Genomic DNA, 23,133 nt, shown 5'->3' on the forward strand with positions numbered 1-23,133 from the left:
ATTTTCTGGAACAATAAAAAAATTTCGTTTTATTTGTTCATAGCGGCGGCAAACACATTTTTAATTTTTTTTTTTTACTTTTGTTCCGAAGAATGGAAAGTATAAATCTTAATACCCCGCGGTCTTCAACAAATTTCACGGAATTCTGCCTAAAACGAATAAGAACGCTGCTGCTGCTTTCGAATTACATTATACATGACAACAAAACAGTGATAATAATAATAATAATAACAATAATAATAATAATAAGAAAGCCGTATGGCTCCTGGACTAAAGGAGGGTTCGTTAGACGGAGGGGTTCCCAAGGGCGGCCGGGCGGAGTTGGAAAAATCAATAGTTTTGTTTCAAATGCAGTAACAGCGCCCCCCTAACCCAGTGGCATATACACAAAACGGTCGTAAATAAAAATATTTTTTTACGTTTTCGTTACGGCACCGCGCTATATCATTTTGTCGATCATAATAATACCCTAATATAACCGAATATCGGTGGCGCTTTATTCTTATCACAAATAAAAAATACACCCAAATTTAAACGGCCATTCTCGAAAACGACGTGCATAATAAACGCGGTACGCTCGCGGGTAATGTAATATTTTCTCCTAAACACGCATAAAAATATATTATCCTTCTTGTGGTTGTGCGGGTGTGTAGATCCGGTATGGTAAACCATACGTGTCGTTCGATTGAATTATTAATCGGGTATTCTCATCCGTATAAAATATTTACGGCCGCAGAAAGTATTTTATCATATTGATTGTTAAAACGGCACGTTTTATTAATTATTTTTAAGCTAACACGTGATATACAGTCGTAAAATAAAAATTAAAAACCATACGCCACGGTAAACAATTACTTAATCGCTTCGATATTGTCCAACCATATTCGTTTAACAGCGTGCACAATTTGCTGTTCCTCGTCCGTACTTATATTATTTTCTGTTCCTCTCTAAAGTTTAACGTAATAATATAATAATACGCATGTAAATTGAATAATATTCCTATCTTAGAATACGCGCTCCTATTTTGATTACCGTACATTATCTTTTACGAACAAAAACAAAATATGAGAAATTGTGTGTGTTTTTAAATGTTATGTGTACATACTATGGCATTTGGACTTTATAGAAAATGGCCAAAAATGATATCCTACTTGCCAGCCCTTTGATATTTTGTCAAGGCTAATTTCAGAATTCGACTAAAATTTATAGTGATAGTTATACAATGTACATGTGTGCACTTAAGCAGAATTGCTGCATGAACAAGAGGATCAATTTCATTTTCATAAATATGCGTTTGAAGTCGATACTGATTGGTTTGTCTAAGAAATTAAGAAAAGGTTGCATTTGTTTAAACATTATCTTTCCCGACTACAATCTATGCGCGGTAACAACGTATCTACTTCTAAGTCAAAATCAAATGAAAAAAGTTTTATTTGCTTCGATGATTATATAAATCAATTGCTCGACCACGATTGCCAGTGACATTATTTACGAACTAATCTTCTATTGTTAATATTATATTACGGTAAAGTACCGTTCTAACGAAAAACAAAAACCAGTATTTTTTGTAATTATTTTCTTGCTTTCGATTTTTACATCGTATAAAGGGTTATTACGATTTTTTACTATGCATATAATTGATTTCATGCCGAATAATGACTTTTTCGCTCAACATTCTCGTGTTACGTACTCGACGATACTGCTATATACACACGTACACGGCGCTGCTGTACATTGATCGATTGATAAAATAATTTTACATATAAAAAAAAAAACTCACCAAAAGCAATAAGTTTCCGCGATCTAACGAGAAAAAAAGCTTTTCGACGTGTTTCACAGCCATAAATATACTCAAGATAAATTAAAAAACATGTTGTCGTACCCGACGCATACAATGCGTAAAAACGTAGTTGTTAAAACCGCAGCAAAATTTTGTAGGTCCTGGGTGCGAGGCAAAAAATGTAATGATGTCCGTAAATATTTATCAGAACCACGACGAGATTAATTGATGAGGAAAGGGGAAAAACGATGACGACGACGACGGACAAGTAACTATTGTAATTGGAAATAGATGCGCCGGATTTCCGGCCTCCGCGGAAGACGAACGAACGGAACTGGTTGAATCCGTACCCCGAGAGCACAATTGAACGCCGATTTTTTTTTTTTTTTTTTTAATTGTGGCAAACTCGCGGCGCAGAGAAATCTTTTCACCGAGTACGAACGGCGCGGCGTCGTCGGCGGGTCGTAGGAAAACGTCGAAAATCGTTACTTTTCAAGGTCTCGACGGCATAATCCCCTCGTCGTTCACGCACACTCGGGCGCGCGCGACCGTTCGACACCGGTGCGCTGGTCGCGAATAAGCGATCGCCATAGAATACGGTACGCGCGTAAATTTTCTGACGGCGATCATGACGATGGTTAAAAAAAAAAAAAAAACCAAATAAAAAAAATGACGAAAACGTGTATCGCACAAATAATACCGTGAGCACGCGCCGGTTCGGTTTTTCGCCTCGTAACGTTCGTAATCGAACACGGAAACGACGAGAACAATATGCGCCATGTAGAACGATCTCCGCCCGGCGACTCCCGTCCGCGCACCGTGCAGGTCTGCAGCATTGTTACGAACTAGGGGCGGAAATAGGGGGGTGGAAGGCAGGGATTCATCCCCAGGCGTAACATTTTAGACGGTGCAATTTTTACGGTTATTAACAACTAATTTGATATTTTTAACTTTGTTGTTAATTGCTAGAAAAATATCCTCGAGAAGAGTATTATTTGATTATTGGTCTACGACGGGGCGTAATTTTAACATTTTCTCCGGACGTAGTTCCACCTCTGGCACCACGTACACCCTTATGTGTGCGTCTGCTCGCGCGTGTCTGGGTCCATGCGCACTTGTACGAACTCGGAGCTTGGGAAAACCTCCTGCACCACCACCACCTCCCCCATCCGTCTTCGGAAACTCGTATCGACGAAATATCGATTCCGTATCGTCACCGTTTATTATTTTATTATAATTATTCACCACCTACGCGCGTACTGTACAGTTATTGCGTTCATAAGTTATTGGTCGCGCGTGTACAAAACACACACGTGTTCGTTGCATTTACGGCGCAGCCATGCCTGCGACACGAATCGTACGTTTAATTTTTACCGTATCGATCAACCACCCTCCCTGACCATAAACCGTATACAGTGTAGGGTGAAGTAACGTATTTTCATGACATAGGCGATTTCATGTTAATAATATTGAACTTGAAAACTGTATTGATCTTTAAAATGACTGTGCCATTTAATATACCCTGTACGACACGTTTTATCAAAATCGTTTTCATTATTTCAACGTGCACTGCACCACCATGCGGCACCTTAGTAAATCGAATTTTTCGCGATCCCTAAGTGGAAAATATCAATCGTTCGTACGCGCGCGATTCCCCTTCGAACGCTATACGTCGCCCTATTTTTGGACTTCGGAACCTTACCGAAATCCTAGTACGACGTACGACGAAAGTACTTAATGTGAGCGCGTGCCCACGCATGGGTACGTATCGATCGATCGCGCGTGTACGGCGAACGAAAAAATGCCGACTTAACCCCCTTACCACCCCCGTTACGGTGACATCGAGTTATTGAAATATCATGCGGCCATCGTGGCTGTACTATATTAACGTGGCCAACAAGTCCTGTCGACGACTCCGACTTTTTACCCCCTCCCCCCCGAATTTTAACGGCCGTACGAATAAACCGCACACCAACACCGCCGTGCGTGTTGACAAATCAAATATTTATTACTTTCTAGTTATTTTTTTCAACTTCGTCGTCACGTTTGATAATATTAAACGTGCAAAAGTCGTAACGTCCGTGCGTATAATTAACCGTGTTACGCTATACTTTTTCTCTTTATACGTACGTCGGCCCTGCAGCGAAATCGTTTTTTCATGTAAAAAACTTTTGAATTTCCCAAGCGTAGAATAACATCTGCCTATACATTATTCTGAGATTTTTTTTTTTATGGTTTTACACTTGTTTTTTGATTAAATATATAACACAATTACGCGTTTATTTTCGCATTTTTTTTTAACGTTTTGTGCGTGTAAAAATCGACTTTTTAAATAATTTTAATCTTTGAAAGCGCAATTATTATTAATTTATATATATATAAAGATATATGGATATTGCTGTTAAACAAAATATAACTATTGTCCCACTTTTTCTCATCCGATTACAAAAACTTTTAGGTCCGTGTATCATTTTTTTTAATCATTTTTGTGCCGTTGCGCCATCATCCGTAATTATGATCACACTCACGAAAGCACTGCAATTTCAAAGCAGTATACACCTATACATAAATGTACATACTGTACGTATTACACGCGTAGACGTACACTTCTATCAAAAACTGTAACAAAAGAAAACTTCTACTAAATTGTCTACCTTGCAGCTAGCTCCGTTTCGCGCGCGCGCGCGCGTGTGTGTGTGTGTGTGTATAGACGTATAAAACAGACACATAAATAGGAGCTTATTTTGGGGGGGGATTAAACTTTTTCAAAATGATCGGAGTTTAAATAATGTGCATTAAAGTGGAACGCACCATATATCTTAATTCGTGGTTACTACAATACTATCTCGGCGGAAGCCTACCGCCCCTCCCTAAATCACGTGCCCGATGTAAAACTGTGTTGAAACCGTCGCCGCTTTTGAAATGCGATATTTTAAAACTCGCGTAACTAGTGTTCGGGGGATGTATATCACGTTTCTCTCGAGAGTCGGTTTGAAAGCATATAAAGGCTACGACGGAAAATGTATGCCGTTTTAATTTTTAAACACCCCCCCAGGTTAACACTCCCGGTACGGCTTCCCGGTCCCAGTTGTAACGTTATTGTACACATACGCCGTAAATTTATACGCGTTACGCGAATGTGTGTAAATAAAATTGGGTGTAGCCTTCAGTCTATGGCAATTACGTTACGCTTATCACGGATATAATGACGTACACATGCACGCGCACGTAATACTACCCGGCCAGAGAGAGACATATATAAATACTGTTTTGGAAATATAAATACAATAAAATAATCATTGGTAAGTGCGCGCGGTTTACGATTCGCTAAACGACCGGGGTCAACACGTCAACTACGCGAACTTTATCGCGTTGCCATTATTCAGTTATTGCGTCGTCTGCTTTTACGAGTAAATCAGGTTCGAGTTATCGAATCACGCGATTTCGGAACCTCTAACCAAAACCGATTTTAAAGCATCTCGATATGTGTACATGGATTCGGGAACTTTTTCGCGTTATACCAGATTGAATTTTTAATTAAAAATTAAAATCCAAACACGTTAATTGAAATTTGAAATAATACAGTTAATGCACGGCAGTTGATATTGGTAGTTATCGAAAAAAAAAAATTTTTAACAAACATCTACTATTTTTATTGTTATTACTGTTGTTGGGTAAACGACAAAAGTCAATGTCAATTTACGGTTTTAAAACGTGTTAAGTGCTGTAGTGGTTAACTGGTAAATATAAAATGGACGGTTTTCTCTGTGCAACATAACGCAATCGAGACTAAATTCCACGTTTGAAAATTGTTCTGTTGTCATTCTTTTTTTTTTTCGCAAGACCCGTGCGATAATCGCGTTTTAAAATAAACGTTTCGCCTGCGTTCTCCTACACGTATGCTTAATACGCGTCTTTGTGAAATATCCCGATTACCAAATGCTGTTTGTCAAAAGCGCCACACCTATGCACGTAGATAAATCGAAAATTCGAGTGTAAAATCACATATTCGCGTGATGAAAGACTGGGTGCTTAGCCAGAACAGCTGTCGAGTGAACACGTACACGACAGAGACAAATGCGATGATTTTAAAAATAAATTTTCGGAACAATCGCCGTGTTCTCGTGTTTAACCGACTCTACGGTTTTTTTCGCTCGTTATTTTTATCTCTGATGGTGTGGGGAAGCAGGTGGAGGAGCACAGCAACTGGAAAACTACCAAAAGGTTTTCGCGGATAAGAAGGGGAGCCCTGTGTTTTGGCAAACCCTGTGTGATGTCCACATAATATTTTTATTCACGGTTTCGATTAACAAGCCACCATAATAACCTAACCTAATATTGCGATCGAGCCGGTGAAACGGGTTTGCGTACGATCTGCCTTGAAAAATCACGTCAAACACTTTGATGACAGATGCGTTCGCATTCGCGCTTGGTTTGCACAATCGTTTACCTCGAGGTGCGTCGATTTCGTACACGTGCAACGGCTGGCCGCTTAGCGGTGAAGGACGCGCGACGGATTTTTAAGGACATGAGACAGGATGCCGAGATTATACGTTTACGTGGATGTATAATAGTACACGTACGAACGTTTGTAGACTGTGCGCGATTCGACGCGAACTTCAGTACACACTCGCTAACCAAGATTGTTGCAGAAAGGGTGGGGGGAGATGAAGTATTGTTACTATCATTGTTTTTATAATTACTCGCATTTTTTTAATTTTTTTTTTTAACACAAAATTAAGCTCTCTTGAATACCATCGTTTTTACAACGTTAATGAGCTGGATTTTTAATAATACACAATAAATACCGCGTCCTCTTCCAGCGCGCGGCGATCGCCCGGTTCTTTTGTTAAAAACTAACGTTCTTCGGAATAATACGATTCGCTCGTAAAACGTGATGACTGATGATGATGATGACGTGTACCGTGCTACGTGCGCGCGTCTAAAAAACGATTAACGCTCGCGAAAGAGTGAAATAATAATAACAGTGTGCATCGCACTAATCGACCGAGCACATACCTAATTCTTTGTATGAATTAGTTCCTAAATCAATTATTGTTTTCGATGGTCTCTACGGGGTTTGCCGCGGACGCGGTGTACACGGGCTTATATTATGATTCTTTTTATCCGGTCCGTTACGCGCCTTAAGACATTACAACGACGACGACGAAAACTAACGAGTTCAAAAACCTGTCGCGGACCCCCTGCTCGCCCCCGCCACGTGTTTCGCGATAGTAATTGAACGGCGCGCAACCGAAACGGAACACTCGACCGTACAGTTACGAGTGTTATTGCTGCGCACGCGGTTTCGTTTGTAGAACAACCGCGTGACGATGCGAAACTTTGCGCGGATCGACGACACCAAGAGGAAAAACTGATTTCACGTCGGCAAACATTCGAGCCGCGCTCGAAAACGCGCGCGCACAGGGCCGTCTTAGGATTTGCATGGGCCAATGGATACCCGGGCCTTAGGGGCCCTTTTAGTAGGCCAAAAGCAAGTTGAACAAAAATATCAAAAGCTTATTTTACATAATAACTTTATTAGTTATCAAACTTATTGTTTACGTGGTAAGCAGCGGTTTTTTCCCTCGAGATTTCTGATGTGCAAAATCTTCAATTATTATTTTTGTTTATAGATGGTCGTGATGGACGTTACACCATACAATTTAAAGTTGCAATTTCTATTATTCGGGGGCCCTGGGCTTAGCCCCTCGTGCCCGTAGGGTAAAGACGGAACTGCGCGCCCACGTCGTGTTCGAACAGCCGTTCGGTTGGAAAAACTACGCCCGTTGTTGTCGATAACGATCAGTGCCGATTGATGTTTTCTTGTTGTACGCAGCACGTGCACTAGAGTGTAAATGATCCGTAAACACACGTATACCGATCTGGTGAGCAGCGCGTAAACAGTGCACGAGCTTGAACCACAGCGCCGAAGCGCGTGCATTTTCGTAACGGCAACCTACAACAAACAATAAGCGTCGACAACGGGGTGGCGAACGTGTCCCTGAGACGATTCCGGCACGAAGATCGCGAACGCGTGCGCAGAGGGAAACGCGCGTTAGCCGACCGCGTCAACCGGACCGAATACACGTGCCGCGTGTGGTCGTTGCCCGACTTCGGACGTGGGACGTTGACCTCGGCGGAAAACACGTCCCGAGACGCGTCGGTTACGCTACACGGCTTGTGATTATTATCGACGTGTGCGTGCACTTGTGCAGTGCGCGCGTGTGATAAGCAACTTCGTTCTCCTGTAAGGATTAAAGCTCAACGCGTCGAGGACCACGTGCACCGTGACGTTGCAATACGATCGCTGTGCCGGTTGTGCCGGAAAGAACTTACACGAGATACTCGGCGCGGCGTTAAACCGTATTCGAAACCGTATTTCGTATTCGAACGACAACGCGTTCTTCCGTGCGCTTCTTCGAAATGCGTCGTCCGTACGTCAAAATTCGAGTTCGAGTGGCCGGCAGATGTTTCAGTGGCGACGCGCTGGCCGTTTGCGGCCGCCGGCGTACACGCATGCTTGGAAATCCGCACGTAAATTATTGCGCGACATTTTCGCATTGATTTAGCGCCGCGCGGTGCACACGTCTCGTGCACGGTTTATTGACACGAAACTAATTAGATCCTATAAATTTACATGTCTCCTGCGTTAATCCGTTATCAATACACCGAAAGCACGCTTCGCTCCGGTTCGCGTACTCGGTGCCGTTTTTCACGCGTATACTTAATTTCCGGACGCGCGCACGCGCCGGCACACATAAAGGGTTAGTTTTAAAAATACGTTTCTCGATAGAATGTTTCTGCGATCGCGGTTGTATGCGCACCCTTAACACTGTGTAATAATCGTCACTTGTTATTGCCGATCGCGTTGCCCGAGTTAGAATAGCGTACCGTTGGTTTGGACAATCCACGGTTATGCTTCGTATGGTCAAAATAATATAATTTATTCACGTCGAACCTCGGTTGCGCTGGATTGAAATCGAAACTGCTACGGCGTACACCGCTAGGCCTATTACTATTACTTAATATGCTGTACGATGAGTAAAATGTGGGATTTGAAAGTGTATAATAAAATCGCAATACCCAGTGGAATCTCAAAAACAATGGCTTACACGTACGAATATCGTAGAATGAGCTTTTATTAAATACAGAAAACAGATTTATCGTTTCATCTAATTAGGATAAATGTTCAAAAAGCGTTAGCTTTTACTGCAGAATACATTATTGACTACAATCGTTTGAACATTTCATTTGAGAGACATTCGATATATTACAACACCAATGTAATTATAAACCGCGTACTGCGATCGTGAGTACGCGCGTGTGTGTACACGTGGTGCGTTCGTAATTTACAGCCGTTTCGCGTTTTTTGCGCATTTTCGGCAACGTGTCATCGATCGTAGTCGGCGGTTTTCCAGCGATTCGACGTGTACACCGAGCACACCCATGGTTACGAGTCGGAACAGAAGAGAAGACTAACAAAGTTTCAGAAGCTTGTGCGGGCGTTCAACATGATATCGTGTAGTATCATTATGTACTGTGCTGTACACGACGTCGTGTCTTCGTGAAACGTATCTAGGGCCGTTCAGTTGCGGGGGGGGGGGGGGGCAACCGGACCATTTTTCCACAGGGCTCATTGTTGGAAATTTTTCTAGGGGGCCCTCATAAAGTCTTGATGTATAATAATTAATAATGAAACTTCGATTATACCGAGCAATTTTACACGCTGCGTGTCGGCGATTAAAGTCACACGCGTGTGAGCATGTAGCGACTTGTCCTATTACATTGAGCGATCAAATTATAAATACTAATATGAATAATATTCAATTCTATAATGCACATATGTACATTAATTTAAATGAACTTGATTGGTTAAGGTTTGGAAAAATACGTTTGCAAGAATTTTGTTATTATATTCTCAATGAGTATTTTGTTTATTATATCTTATTATTACGGTCGAATTTAGGGCCCCAAATTAATTTGTCCCTAACCCCGAAAAAACCTTGGAATGGCCCTGAACGTATCGTTCTGTAGTAGCGTTGACAGTCCAACTTTCGCTTGGAGCATTTACGTATCCGTAATCATTTTTAACAACAACAATAGTATTTTAACGTAGAAGCGCGTAAAAGGCTGTGTACGTACGCTTGGAGTGGCGCGCGCGAATGCCGAAAGAGGGTGAGGGTGTAGTAAGCTATTTTGACCGTCAACCGGCCGACGCGGCAGCGTTGGAGACGGCCAGGGGGTTGTGTACAAGCGCGTAGCGGTGTCGGCGCAGTGGCGTGCCGCGGGGGTCGAGTATTGATTGGGCACCCCTTTACCCCCGTCACGCCGCTCGCGCCGTACCAGTGTTTGTCTGGGTCCCCCGACGGCCCACTTTCTATACATATAAAGTATATATATATATATATAAATATAAATGTGTACGTGTATGTACATATACACCTACACTCGTAACCACCCTCCCACCACCGGAGCCACCATCGCCGACTCGACGTCGAGCACCACGATCATGCTGCACCAAGCAACGTTATCACAAGTCTTAGATTGGGAATCGTCCTTAGCAGTTGTGGTGGGTTGCCAGCCGGTTTCATCGGAGTCGCTTTTTTACTGACAGTAGAAACTAACGTTAGGGATACCAGTGGCCTTTGGCGGCACAAGAATTTTTAAGACGCCCAACTACCAAAGCTTTAGACATATTGAACTGTCTAGAAATAACCCTAACTGGAAACTCTATTTTAATGTTGGTATTTATTTTATATGATATTCAATTAGACACCGAATAATTTTATCTGTTGGTTTTATCACCATTATTTACATTCTAGTGTTACAAATATAATATGTACAATTCAGTTATTTATATGCATAATTAAATACATACAGATTTAATGCAGCAGAGAAATTTTTAATCCCTTAAGTATCATCTTAATAACTAATTACTATTTTGTAAACTATAACGCAATGATAAAAATACATAAGATAGTAATATTAATAAATTAAGATGATGCATGGTTCATGAGACTAAGTGATACTTTATAACAGTTATAACTTATAAGAGACTCTTTGTCCCATATTGTAAATAGTAGTATACTTATTTATATCGTACCTGTATACGAGTACACACCAATTTTTTGAAATTAAGATTTACCCAAAAGTACCAAAAAAGTTGCTTTAGAAATTATTTTTTGACGTCGCAACGAAAATGCAGTTAAAAATAAATATCTGTAAAACAACAGACGACTGAAATCTAGAAAAACTAGGACGAGAAAACGAATTGATTTTTAAGAACGCAATTCTTAATAATAAATCTTTGCAAAAAAAATTCGTACCATTCGTTCAACGTTAGTGTTACGAGTCAAACATATGAAATCTTAGTATAACAACGGTGGTTTGTTATTGCAAACGAAATATTTGACCGTTACGAATTCTATCGGAAATTAACAGCGTCGAATTGAATCGGATTTTAACACTTAACTATGGAAACACTACGTCGTTCGGATAGTCGTAACGAGACCTGGGTGTCGTGGATTCGTGCAGCATGTGCTTGCGGAACAAAATTATGTCTTTGCCGTTAGTACAAGTCAAATACCAAGAGTCACGAGAGGCCGTTCGCGGAGATCCGATGGTCATGCTCTCGTCCGTAGCTTTTAAACCACTCGTCTCGCTTTTTATCCATGTACGAACTTGCACGAAATCCATCCCGCCGATTCATTTTTCCCTTGACTATGGCCGCTGCAGTTGACGGTGCGTCGTAAAATCGTTACGGTTCCGTAGGATCACGCGTGTATATCCAAATGCTCATAATTACAGAACTATAAGTTTTATTAACATTTTTATGATGATGACGTCGCTGATTTATCAAGTCCGCGTAATACCTTTTGTTCAATTATGTCATATCGTAATGCGTCAGTAATCGTTCGTTTTCATCGTTTTGAAATAATACATTTTTATTCGATTCTAAATATATTAGCGACGTGTGTAACTCGCGCTGCGTTACGATATTTCACCGCACGTCGTTTTCCCACGGTACTATTTTTAAAGAATATGTGTTTTAACGACGACTGTTTGCACGATTTTATTGGCCCGATCGCGGAGTTTCGTTTATACAGACGTTATAAAATCCTTAAACTATGTAATCAAAATAATCCCGTTAGTGCCATCGCAGTTTATTCCTCCTCCGTGATCGTTTGTGTTCGAAGATAGAATTATGAGTTAACCTCTCAAACATCGTTTAAGCGTATTCATCATTGCGGATTCCACTACAATTTATTTCGCGTTCCATAGAAATAAGAAGATTTCTTCTGTTATATTCACACATCGCTGTTTAGTATGACATTTTGACGTTTTATGTATTTGAAAAGCTAAAATTTTATCTTTGAAGATTATATGTTACAATGCTGAATACATTATATGGGATGTTTGTCGACTTTATAAAAAAAACGACGGTTAAAATCGCATTAAATCTATCTCAAGTGTAATTAAAGTCATAATTATTATAAAATGTTGGCGGTGGCGCACGTGAAACGCTTTTAATTTGAAAATCTTATTGATATTATTTTATTTATCATGAGGCGTTTTAAAACCACTTTCGTTTTATAAGTATTTTTTTTTCCAAATTGACGACGTTGTTTCCATTTATTTTCCTATTGTATATATGTGCTCGATATGTTCGGTAACAGATACTACCTTCACGAGTAATTTTTCCATTCGGTCACCTTAAACGGACGCATCAGGACATGTAAGTGCATGTATAGTAAATTGCGAACCCTACATGTAACCGCAGGCAACTTGCTGTACGGGGGAAGAAAGAGAAAAACAGGATCGTTGAAAAATTAACCGAAGACCCCGTCGTGAAGGTGACGTGCGTCTAAATTACATCCCGTGCGTGTTCATGGGTGTGTATAGGTGTGTCTTCTCGTGTATATGTATATGAGAATTTGCGGTGAAGACGAGTACAGCCGCTTCGATCAATCTCCTCGCAACGAGTAACCACCGGATCTGCGCCGCGAATAATGGTCCGGAAAACGTCAAAAAACTGACAAAAATGTGCCACGGTTTTGCCGCCCCGACGTTATTAAACTTTTTTTCGACTCGTTTGTCACCGCACCACCGCCGCCGGGAGGGTACTATTGTGATTATATACGCGTGTTGTTTAACGCTTTTGCCAGTAAAACGTTGCGGCCGTTGGTCGTGATCGTTATAAATCACTGGCAATTTTTTATTTCGCGCAAAAATTTTACCAACACCACGTATTCGCCGCATTGCGATAATAATAATAATAATAATAATAAAAATAGATATAACGGCAGTTGTTGTAGTAGAAACACGAAGTACAGCTCATTCGATTAATTTATTACAGCCGATCTGTGTCCCGTACTTGTAGTACGATGTATTACATGTTTTATCGTCGCTTTTCGGGCCAAGAAACACGACAACAAGCGTTATTGTGTGATAATTTTTAAAATTACCTTCGCTCTCTCTACGTCCGTCTATCTAGAAGTGCGCAAAACGTGTACGCAAATACGATAATAGCCTGTGGGCGAAAAAAAAAAAACCTTACTCCTTGGTCCTGCGCGTACCACGAACGTTGCGGGAGAGACGTTCGCAAAAGTATTCGGTGGAAAACACGTATTGGATAACAATGATAATCGTAACGCGCGCGTGACGGATGGTTGACGGGCGGAGGAGGGTAGTGACATGCGCGCGGATCTCATTATTTATAGACGTTCGCGCGCGGCGGTGGAGCACCGAAGCTGTTTATTTGGACGCGGCAAACGCATGCCGCCGCAGCAGTCCCATTACCGGAGGAGCCATCGCGGCGAATAAAAATAAATTTCGAAGGCGCGCGCACGGCACGGCGAGCGGAACAACGGACGGCATGGAGAGCGGCCGAGAGTGGGGAAAAAAAATGTTCTGGTCCAAAAGTAAACATGTCCCCGGTAGCTTCTTGCGTACGGTCCGCGATGCGACGGCGTTTGTTGCTTTTGCCAGACAACCGTGTGCCGACGCCAATCACGTGTCACCCGTTCGGCAATGTGTTTTAATTATCGGTCCGTGGAGTTCCTGGGCAAAAGTTTTTTATTGTTTTCGTTTCTCTCCTAACCATGTCCCGGGCGCGCACGTGCTCCGCTGCGACCACGCGCCCCTGTTATTACGCGGCGCACGGCTTTTAATTCAATTCGATTCCGAGACGATATTTTCTGTTTATTATTTCCCCCCCCCCCCGTTTCGAACCGCAAAAGGTCAATTTTTTTCGGACCTAAAAGTTACCGAGTTCTCGCCGAGTGTACACGTTTACTTCTAAGTTACGTTACCTCGTCTTTCGACTCGGTACGATTTCATCGCGCGTTGGACCACGCCGGCGATGGACGCGGCAATCCACTGCAGTTTGCCGCAAAATATAATTTAATACATCGACAGCGATCGAACTTGATTATTGATCCATTACGCTTCAAAACCAATTTATTGTTCCTACCTACCACGACGTCTGCGGTCGCTCTCTTTTTTTTTTTTCTTCCGATATCGGTTCCGGGACGAAAATCCCTTTTGAATAATGTTTACGGATGTGATATCGCTCGCCTCCGGATAATTGCGATTCCCGGTTCGGTACGAACATAATATTCCGACGTACAGTAGTAGTTTTCCGTCAATAAATCAATCGATATCGCGCATAATTTTCAACAATATCGTCTCAGTCAAATTCTCCAGAGTGCTGTTGCGTTGTACGATTATACGTTTAAATCATTTCCCAGTCGTGCGAACCGCGAGTACTGATAGCACTACACGGTAGATTAGGGTCTCGTTGTTAAATTACTAATTAGGGATTTAACACGGACGATCTGCGGCGAATGACAAAACGCACGCAGATTCTAACGATAAATATGAATATTTGTTCTACGAAATCTTTGAAAATGTTACATTTCAAAACACACTCGTCGTTATTATATATTGCTGTACGCACGGAATGCTTATATTCCGTCATAATCATATTTAGATGTATTAACGACGGCGATCGCTATAGGTCCGGAGTCGTAAAGGGATCTTAACGTTCGCACATGTGTTTCGCGATCAAACTTTTAGGACATCGAAAGTATAATACACACAATGCATTTAGGTTCATATTATACCTATTACATTCTTAAAGTTAACTGAACGGGAAAAACATCATGAAAGCTACCAATGGATACTCAAACCGAAACGATGATGGCTGAGAGGTTGTGAACGAATTCCACTCGAAACAGTGAAGACTGTGCTAATTGTTCCGTCTATTATTATTATAATTATTATTCAATGGGTTTCTGTATAAAATTATATCCTATCGACTATACGCCGGAACCGAACCACAATAATATTCCCGATCGTGTACGGTCACAAATGCGATTCATTGATTTCCGACGCACAAATAATACATACTATAAGTATTATGTAAACGCATTGCCCGTTATGGTGGTACTATACTATACATTATTATGTAGCATTTCTCATAAATATAACCGTAGTTAGTAGAAGAAATAGTAGTTATTCCGCGTGCACAATGATTTTGAATTTTTAAACGAACAAAATGTGGTTTTTTTTTATAATAGTTTAGAGCTCTATAAATGGAAAAAAGTTCATTTGCAACTATGTTTGCATCCGATTAATTTAAAACGCCAGAAATCTATAAAATATTTTATATGTATACGAAACGAGTATGTACCTACTTAGTGTACATTATTCATTGACGCGATGTTTTGACTTTATCGGTATATGACGTTTGAACGATTTCTCGCGAAACTAATATTACCGATTGTCTCTATATTATAACTGTATGATGGACGTGTATATTATATTTTGGCATTTGTTCGCTGTAGTTTGATTTATTAATGAATTAAATAAAAATATTTATATATAAATTAAGGCGATATGTCTATGTACTCGACGGAGAACCTACTCTTTTTAATTGAACCGATTAGGTTACCGAGCGAAATCGTATGGACGAATAAACGGCGATAAAACAAACACAGGGATTAGACATTACTGAAAACTCTACAAAAAGTCTCTTTATATAAACATTGGGTATAATCCCTTTCGGAGTTGTCGTCCACACGAGATAAATGGCTTTGTTTGCTTAGTCTGCCCTCTATGCTTCTCGAGTTCGGATCTTTTTTTTTATCTTCCTACATCCCATTCTTGTTACAAAGTATATATATATATATATATATACGAGTATATGTATTATATAACTAGAGCATTATACCACGTTGAGCATATAAAATGTAAGCATAGCAGACGTGCATATATAGCAACTGTGTTGCATGTACACATTTACAGGTTAATTAATTTGTATTTTAATTTTTTTGTCCTCAGATTCGAAGGGATCATTTAAACGAAGGTTACCGAAAAGGTTCAAAGCTGGCTATCGCTACTTCCAAGCTGTATTCCCAGGCTCCGTTACGAGTATCCACGAGGTAAGATATCAAACACGGTGTTTAATTGTTATTTTTTTTTTTTTTTTTACATTAAAACAACAGTATTTTAATTAAAATTAAATTAATTAAAACAAACCGAAACTATATATTGCACATGTATTCATATATATATTCCATGGTTCTGTTAGGCTATACTTATGAGCATCCTTGACCGAACCGTGTTCAAAGTTGAACACAAATTATTATAATGATGGATTTTACGTTTTCGTGTCGTTGATGTGGTTGGATAGAATTTTCCAACCCCAGTGGCCCGAAGGAGGACGGGAATACTATTCCTCCTACTTACATGAACACACCCGACATTCGTGCCTGTTCGGCCGTATTCGTACCTGTTCATGACAGACCCTCTATTTTTCAGCGTTAAGTAAGTTATAGGTAGTCACAGGAGTCGATCGTTGTAAATATATATATATATATATATATATATATATATATATTAAAAACTCTGTAGATGTGTAGACGTATGAGTAGATAAGTTTGCGGTTGATTATGATAGTATCCGTTGTAAACTATTTGATTTTAATTGTTTTATTTTTATTTGTTTGATACTTCTTAAAAAATTTGACAAAAACAGCTTGATCGAAGTTGAAACATAATATTATATATAGATTTGTGCAGTATTATACATTCTAGAATCATAAAAATAAAAATAAATCACTAATACACTGATGCAGCGATCAAACAGTTGAAATTATGCACATTTCAATATAATATAATAATAACAACTATATTTATAACGTATATCGATTGATGAACGCTAATTTCCTCTAGTATTAACAAATATATATTAATAATGTATATATTAAATATATTTGTTCTCTTCTGCTTAGATACTATATAATATCTTCATTCTTCTTTAACGTGTTTGAATATATGTATAATTTCCTCTTATATATTTAAATATACATTAATAGTTTTAGCGTGTTTAGAATTTAAAATAATACAATCAGTTAACATGTGTTTTTATTTAAACATTTTTTTTTTTTCGTAAATTCATAGATATCTATTGATTGGATTAATCGTCTCAAATGGACTTTTTTTGCATGACATCAAAATTGATTTTGACTAATATTTTTCTTTTGTGATTTTTATAAAACTTATCACTCATCAATACAATTTTAAATTACAATCTATAGAATTCTTGTATCTTTAGATTTACCTCTTCGTGTTAAACAAAAATATCTTTTCAATTTCAATTGTAATTTATAATAATATTATATTTAAACTTTATTCGACGACGTAATTAGTCATCGAATTTATACTCTTCGGTGTGACCAACAACGTGTTGTGTATATAATATAATAGTGTTTATTTAGAGTTATTTTCGACTAATGCATTATTGATATACGTTTTATGCATGTACGTATTCAGCCTTTTGGCGAAAACAATTTTTCTCTGTACATATTTAATGCGTATAGTAAAAGTTCACTATTGCTAAAAGCTACATATAGGTTTTAATTTCGTGTGGGATAAAAGAAAGGCCACTTGAAAATGAGTACTCATTTCCGTATATTTATATGTATGTATATATAAAAAAAAAAAAAATGGAGATCATTAAAAAAAAGAAAAGTTACCAATAATGACTATAAGCCTGGTGTACAAAATACCACTCCCTTTTTCACAAGTGCATATGACATTATTAATTATTCATCGGTTTAGTTTACGTATAATTTTCGCATCAAAAATGCAATCTTTTACATTTTTATTTCCACACTGTTTGATCAGTGTATTTTCCTATGAATAAATGTGGTTTTTTGCTGATACGGTCCAACGGAGCAATAAATTAAGGTTCATTTTGAGTCTCGACGACCGACCTACGCTGCAGGGTCTTAAGATAAACAATTTGCAAGAAATACCTCCGTAATCAATAAGAAAATGCGTCCACATTAAACAAACAAAACCCTCATCACGAACCAAAATCGCAACCATTTTCTAATTTATATTTTACATAATATTACGTTGGGGTGTACAATACAAATATGAAACGGAATTCCTAACGTTACGGTGATCGTAATTGAAAAAAAAAAATTATACCTCCATTAAAAAAAAAAAAAAAGCTTATACCATCATTGCTTATCGATTGGCCGTATAAGTCACAAAGTATACGTATAATATTTTAATAGGCATCTCAGATATGGAATTGGAAATCGTCGTAAAAAAATCGATGAAATGATTACAATTTTAATTGAAAATGTGGGATCACGTTCAATACGCTTTTTATAAATAAATACGGGAATCGTAAAAATAAATAGATAAAAATTCAACGACTGCGAACGCGCATTATTACGTTAATCACGTTTTAATATGTTTGACGAGTGACGTGCGTCGTAACGCGTGTATTCTTTTAATACGTACGATCCGACGCAGAACATCAGAATGTGATGTGTAAAATCGAAAGGTTTTCAAGAGTATTAATTTCATAGGACGCGCGTACAACATAAATGTATACTACTTTCACCTGTTCCTTAATTATTTTTTCCCTTAAATCGCGTTCGCGGCGGTGTAGGTTGTCGTTGCCTTACACACACACACACACATATATATTCTCTAATTTTGTGCGTTGAAATTGTTTCTACTCGGTTATCGCAACAGCCTCGCCTAGCCTTTTTGTTTACCCGTAAAACACAACTTGGCCGTAAACGCGTGTATGCGCGTATAAACATTGCGACCATTGCGGGGCGCGAGCGAAAGTATTTGGGCTCAAAAGAAGCCGTCTTTTCCAAACAACCCCCCACGATCAGCACCGCCTCCTCCGACAACCCCCCGGCCCGCAACCGTTATCGCCCGTTAATTACACGGACGGTGACGCGCGCGCACCGTTTACGTTCAGGATTTATGCGTATTTGTCACAGCACAATGCAGTGCGCGTACGCTGGGTCTTGGAAGGGTGCGGGGCAAGGGGTGCATACCATCAGGCGAAATAGATCGTCGGGTGTACAAACGCGCCGATATACGTTCGCGGACTTTGGGCCGTTAATCAATTCGCAACTTTAACCCGCCCGCACTGCAGATTTATTATATTTTATACGTATATATGCCTTCCGTCGAGGACAAGCGCTTTGCTCGCGCAATATAATATATTATAAACGTTTTGCCGGGGTCAAGTATAATGATTATTGTTGTTATTATTACCGGAATCGTCAAGTGCCTACGTGCAAAACAAATACGCTCGCGCGCGACAACATTTCCCCGGGGCCCTTTTTGCCGTCACGGTGCAGCGCGTGTGTACGGGCGCGGGTTAGTCGTTTATTATGTGTTTTGATAACGTTACCACGTCCAAATGGCGTTTTTCGAATCGACGACTGATACGATTTCGTTCGATTCTTCGTCACATGGTTTTTCGACGGAAACCGCAGAACATCTCGGCCGTCCGCGAATGAATGGAACGATTCGTTCGCTGCACAGTTATCGTAATATACTTGCACGGTCAGCGGCGTGGCGACAAGATCGTTTGCAAGGGGAAAACGTGCAATTTTGGTACCCAGCCACTCTTTTAGGAATCGATATTGTCTATTTATATTTAATAGAACTTTTCATTTCTACGAGTAAGCAATGACTGAACAACTGATACTCGACCTAGTTTACTATACCTATAAAAATAATAACGATTTATAGCACAAAAATATGTTACCAATAGACCGGTACCAACTTTCCATTTACCGCCCAATGTTTTACTAGGGATGACCCATTTGACAGGCCACGATTTATGTTTACGTCGGATATTGGTTAGCAAAATGCATTTAAACGTTGTTACTGGTCATTAGAAAAATGTAAAAATACGGCTGCATCCGAGTTGCGGTCACGTGAATTGTAGGTAATATCGTAGTTGCGGTCATATACCTATTACTTACCTGTAAAGTTTATATATATAATAAATAAAATTGTATTGTCCAATAGTTCAGTGGTGTACATATGGCTTTTGTATGGGGGAGGATCAGTTGCAAACAAATTATGGAAGGAAAATTCCTAAACCTAAGTACTTGCACATTTAAATAATAAATAATAAAATATATATATATATTGAATATGTCAAAATAATAATTTACAATAAATCCTTGCAATATTTTTTTGTTTCCTTATAATTTCCTTACATTAAGAACACTATTTTATACAATTTATAAAAAACCTATGGGAGTATCTGACCCCCACATCTCTCCCTTGTATACGCCCCTGCAATAGTAGTATAATCACGAACCAGATAATCACCAATCAATGATACGCCAAAAGGTTAGTAACAGTGTTAAACGTTAGGCAGTGGAAGAGTTGAGCAAGCGTCACTCCAAAATTATTCATTCTGAAATGTCAAGTACAGTACTCAGTGTACTGTAGGGTCAAATGTCGTTACATTTATCAGAAAAAATATACACGCTGCAAGAAGTTGCCGCGTGACTTTTCACAGTTACATTTGACGCCTCCTAACGTAATTAATAAAATGCGAACCAAAAATAATGTAAATTGGATTTTTATAAACGATGTTCAGAACAATATAATATGTTTTACGAATCAGATAAACCTGAATTTTTTAAAACCATGTGATTCAATTTTTATGGATTTTTATCAATTTTTATAACTTTTTTAAGTTGCCATTTTCCTTTTAAACAATTTTTTGTGATACATGGATATAAAAACAAAAGCAGCTAATACGTACCTTTGTTTTTTCTTCATTGCCTAGTAAATTGCCTTTTAATGCGTACAAGACTGTTATTAGACCACCTCAAAGGTTGTTTGTCTGACTATATCCCAAATAGTGTCAATGATTTCGAACCTACACAATAAAAATAGTGTAGACAGTCCTAAGTCTGTTTATAAAATGGAAAGGAAAATGTTGAAACTTTTTTGTAAATAAAATAGCATGGTATATATCATATATACTAGGTATATGTTTTGAGTGACCGCAACTAGTAAGTAATTTTTGATTTTGACCGCAACTAGTATACACCGAAAAATACATGGCAGATTCATTCGATATAGTAGGGAGTACCACCGCACCTTCAATATTTGATTCGTGCAATTTCCGTTTCGAACCCGTTTTCGCCACACCACCGTGTACGGTGTAATTTATGCGGTGATCATTCCGACCGACTCGGACGGTCTACCCGTCAGTCGTCCGTTAATTGTTTTTTTTCCCCCATCACCGTCATCACGAACCCGCCGTACACATTCGTTCTATTTATATAAATATACGATACCGTACAAAACGACTGGTAGACACGTCTGCTGGCGACAACGACGTTGCCGCAGCCATGTCCGTTTAATAAGGTTTTCGGTATGAACTATTAACTATAGTTATCAACTACCGCGGAAAAACGGTCCTTCCTCCTCGGATAAACGGTAACCGCTCGCGCGCTAAATCAAACGGCGATTATGTTTCCCAAATGCGATCGCGTAACTCGCTAGATGACGTAGATGCATATTACTATGCGCGTCGTTTATATATTATTATTATGGTCTATTCGCTGTTTACGTTAGCGTTTGTTTCGGACAGGAAATGACGCCGCCCCGTTCCGTTTGTACGTACGCATAATGTACAGCGAATATACTGCGCACAAAAGGGGTCTGCGATTTATGGTCTCCTTTCTCCCTTTTTTTGAAAGGCAAAGGGGACGGACAGTGTATGTATATATACGACAGGGACGCGTACAACTCCGAGTTCTCCTCTTCCTTCTATCCACACACACACACACACACATGTAAACATTCCACCCCTTCACCTGCCACTGGTGTGGTAGTTAAATTCGGTACCGCGAAACGACATGGTACTCGCTATATATATATATATATACGTTGTTGTTATGCAGACGGACGAAACGTAAATCGTGTCAGTGTGGTATATTAAACTATACATTTAAATAAATTATATATATATATTTAAATATTATATACTACTGCAGCTACCGTTCGTGTTTTGAGCGCTTCGTAATATCCGATATATCGTATCATGTTTAATATGTACATATAAACGTGCCTTATACATGTAGGCGCATGACACGAACCAAAATATATATCGTATTTCGAGGATATCCCAAATATCGAATTCCATCGTTTAGTTGAAAACTAACGACGGCATTATTGATAAGGGACCGTAGCAAAACGAGATAATCGAATACGTTTAGTCAATTCTTTTTTTTTTCAAATTATACGTGTGCTTAGAAAAAATCAAAGATTTGATCTTCACCGACAAATAATATTTATCTATATTTTTAACGTGTATATAGTGCATATATATACACACACACACATGCATTCGAAATAATTACTAATTCATTTCACAAAGATTCCGAGTCTTCTGCGTCGGTGCTCATTCCTACGTGCACACTTTGAACGATTCATCGTTTAGTGTTGTATAACTTTCAATCCACAGCGAACAAAATAAATAAACGAGTAACTGTTTAAGAACTGCAGAGATAATTGATTTTGTCACGAGTGACTGGATCAACAACGATTCATCGCCGTCTTTCGAATATACACAAAGGCTAATAATAAATTACAACGTCACTCATTCTTAATTCGTTTAGTTGTTGAAACATTGAACGTAAATTCGTGAAAAATTTAAATTTCGCACTGGGATTTTACGCATTACACGTATAAAATTGATCCAATTGAGTCGATTATGTAGTCGAAACTTTAATAGTAACATAACAAAATGAGTATGTAACGCAATAAGTTCTGCAATTGAGTCAGTTTAAAAATATTTTTGAAATCGATTGAGTTTAGTACTCTCAATTTCGAAACTTTCTAACATACTCTAATGCACATTCTGTAAGAGCGCCAAGTATAATACGTTCTGATATTAACTTGCCAATAAAGTTTTACTGGGGTACAAAAAGAAAAGAACAAAAACATTATTATCGTCATTGTAATATTATAAACATTACTGAAATTACC

At 39.0% G+C, this 23,133-nt stretch overlaps 1 protein-coding gene across 2 annotated transcripts in view; it reads left to right on the forward strand.

The window, feature by feature from the left end:
* The window catches only part of LOC112683647 (RNA-binding protein Musashi homolog 2), a 63,343-nt gene that overhangs the window by 22,687 nt on the left and 17,523 nt on the right, over positions 1-23,133 (forward strand). Inside the window, exons 2-3 of one of the 2 annotated variants that reach the window (XM_025554773.1) lie at positions 16,127-16,227; positions 16,377-16,612. In XM_025554773.1, the coding sequence (XP_025410558.1) occupies positions 16,584-16,612 (29 nt within the window). In that variant the 5' untranslated portion in view covers positions 16,127-16,227; positions 16,377-16,583. The remainder of the gene's footprint in view (positions 1-16,126; positions 16,228-16,376; positions 16,613-23,133) is intronic. The other variant, XM_025554783.1, reaches the window with a different exon arrangement.

This window comes from Sipha flava, unplaced genomic scaffold, assembly GCF_003268045.1.
Source record: "Sipha flava isolate LNK unplaced genomic scaffold, YSA_version1 104_pilon_pilon, whole genome shotgun sequence".
Lineage (NCBI taxonomy): Eukaryota > Metazoa > Arthropoda > Insecta > Hemiptera > Aphididae > Sipha > Sipha flava.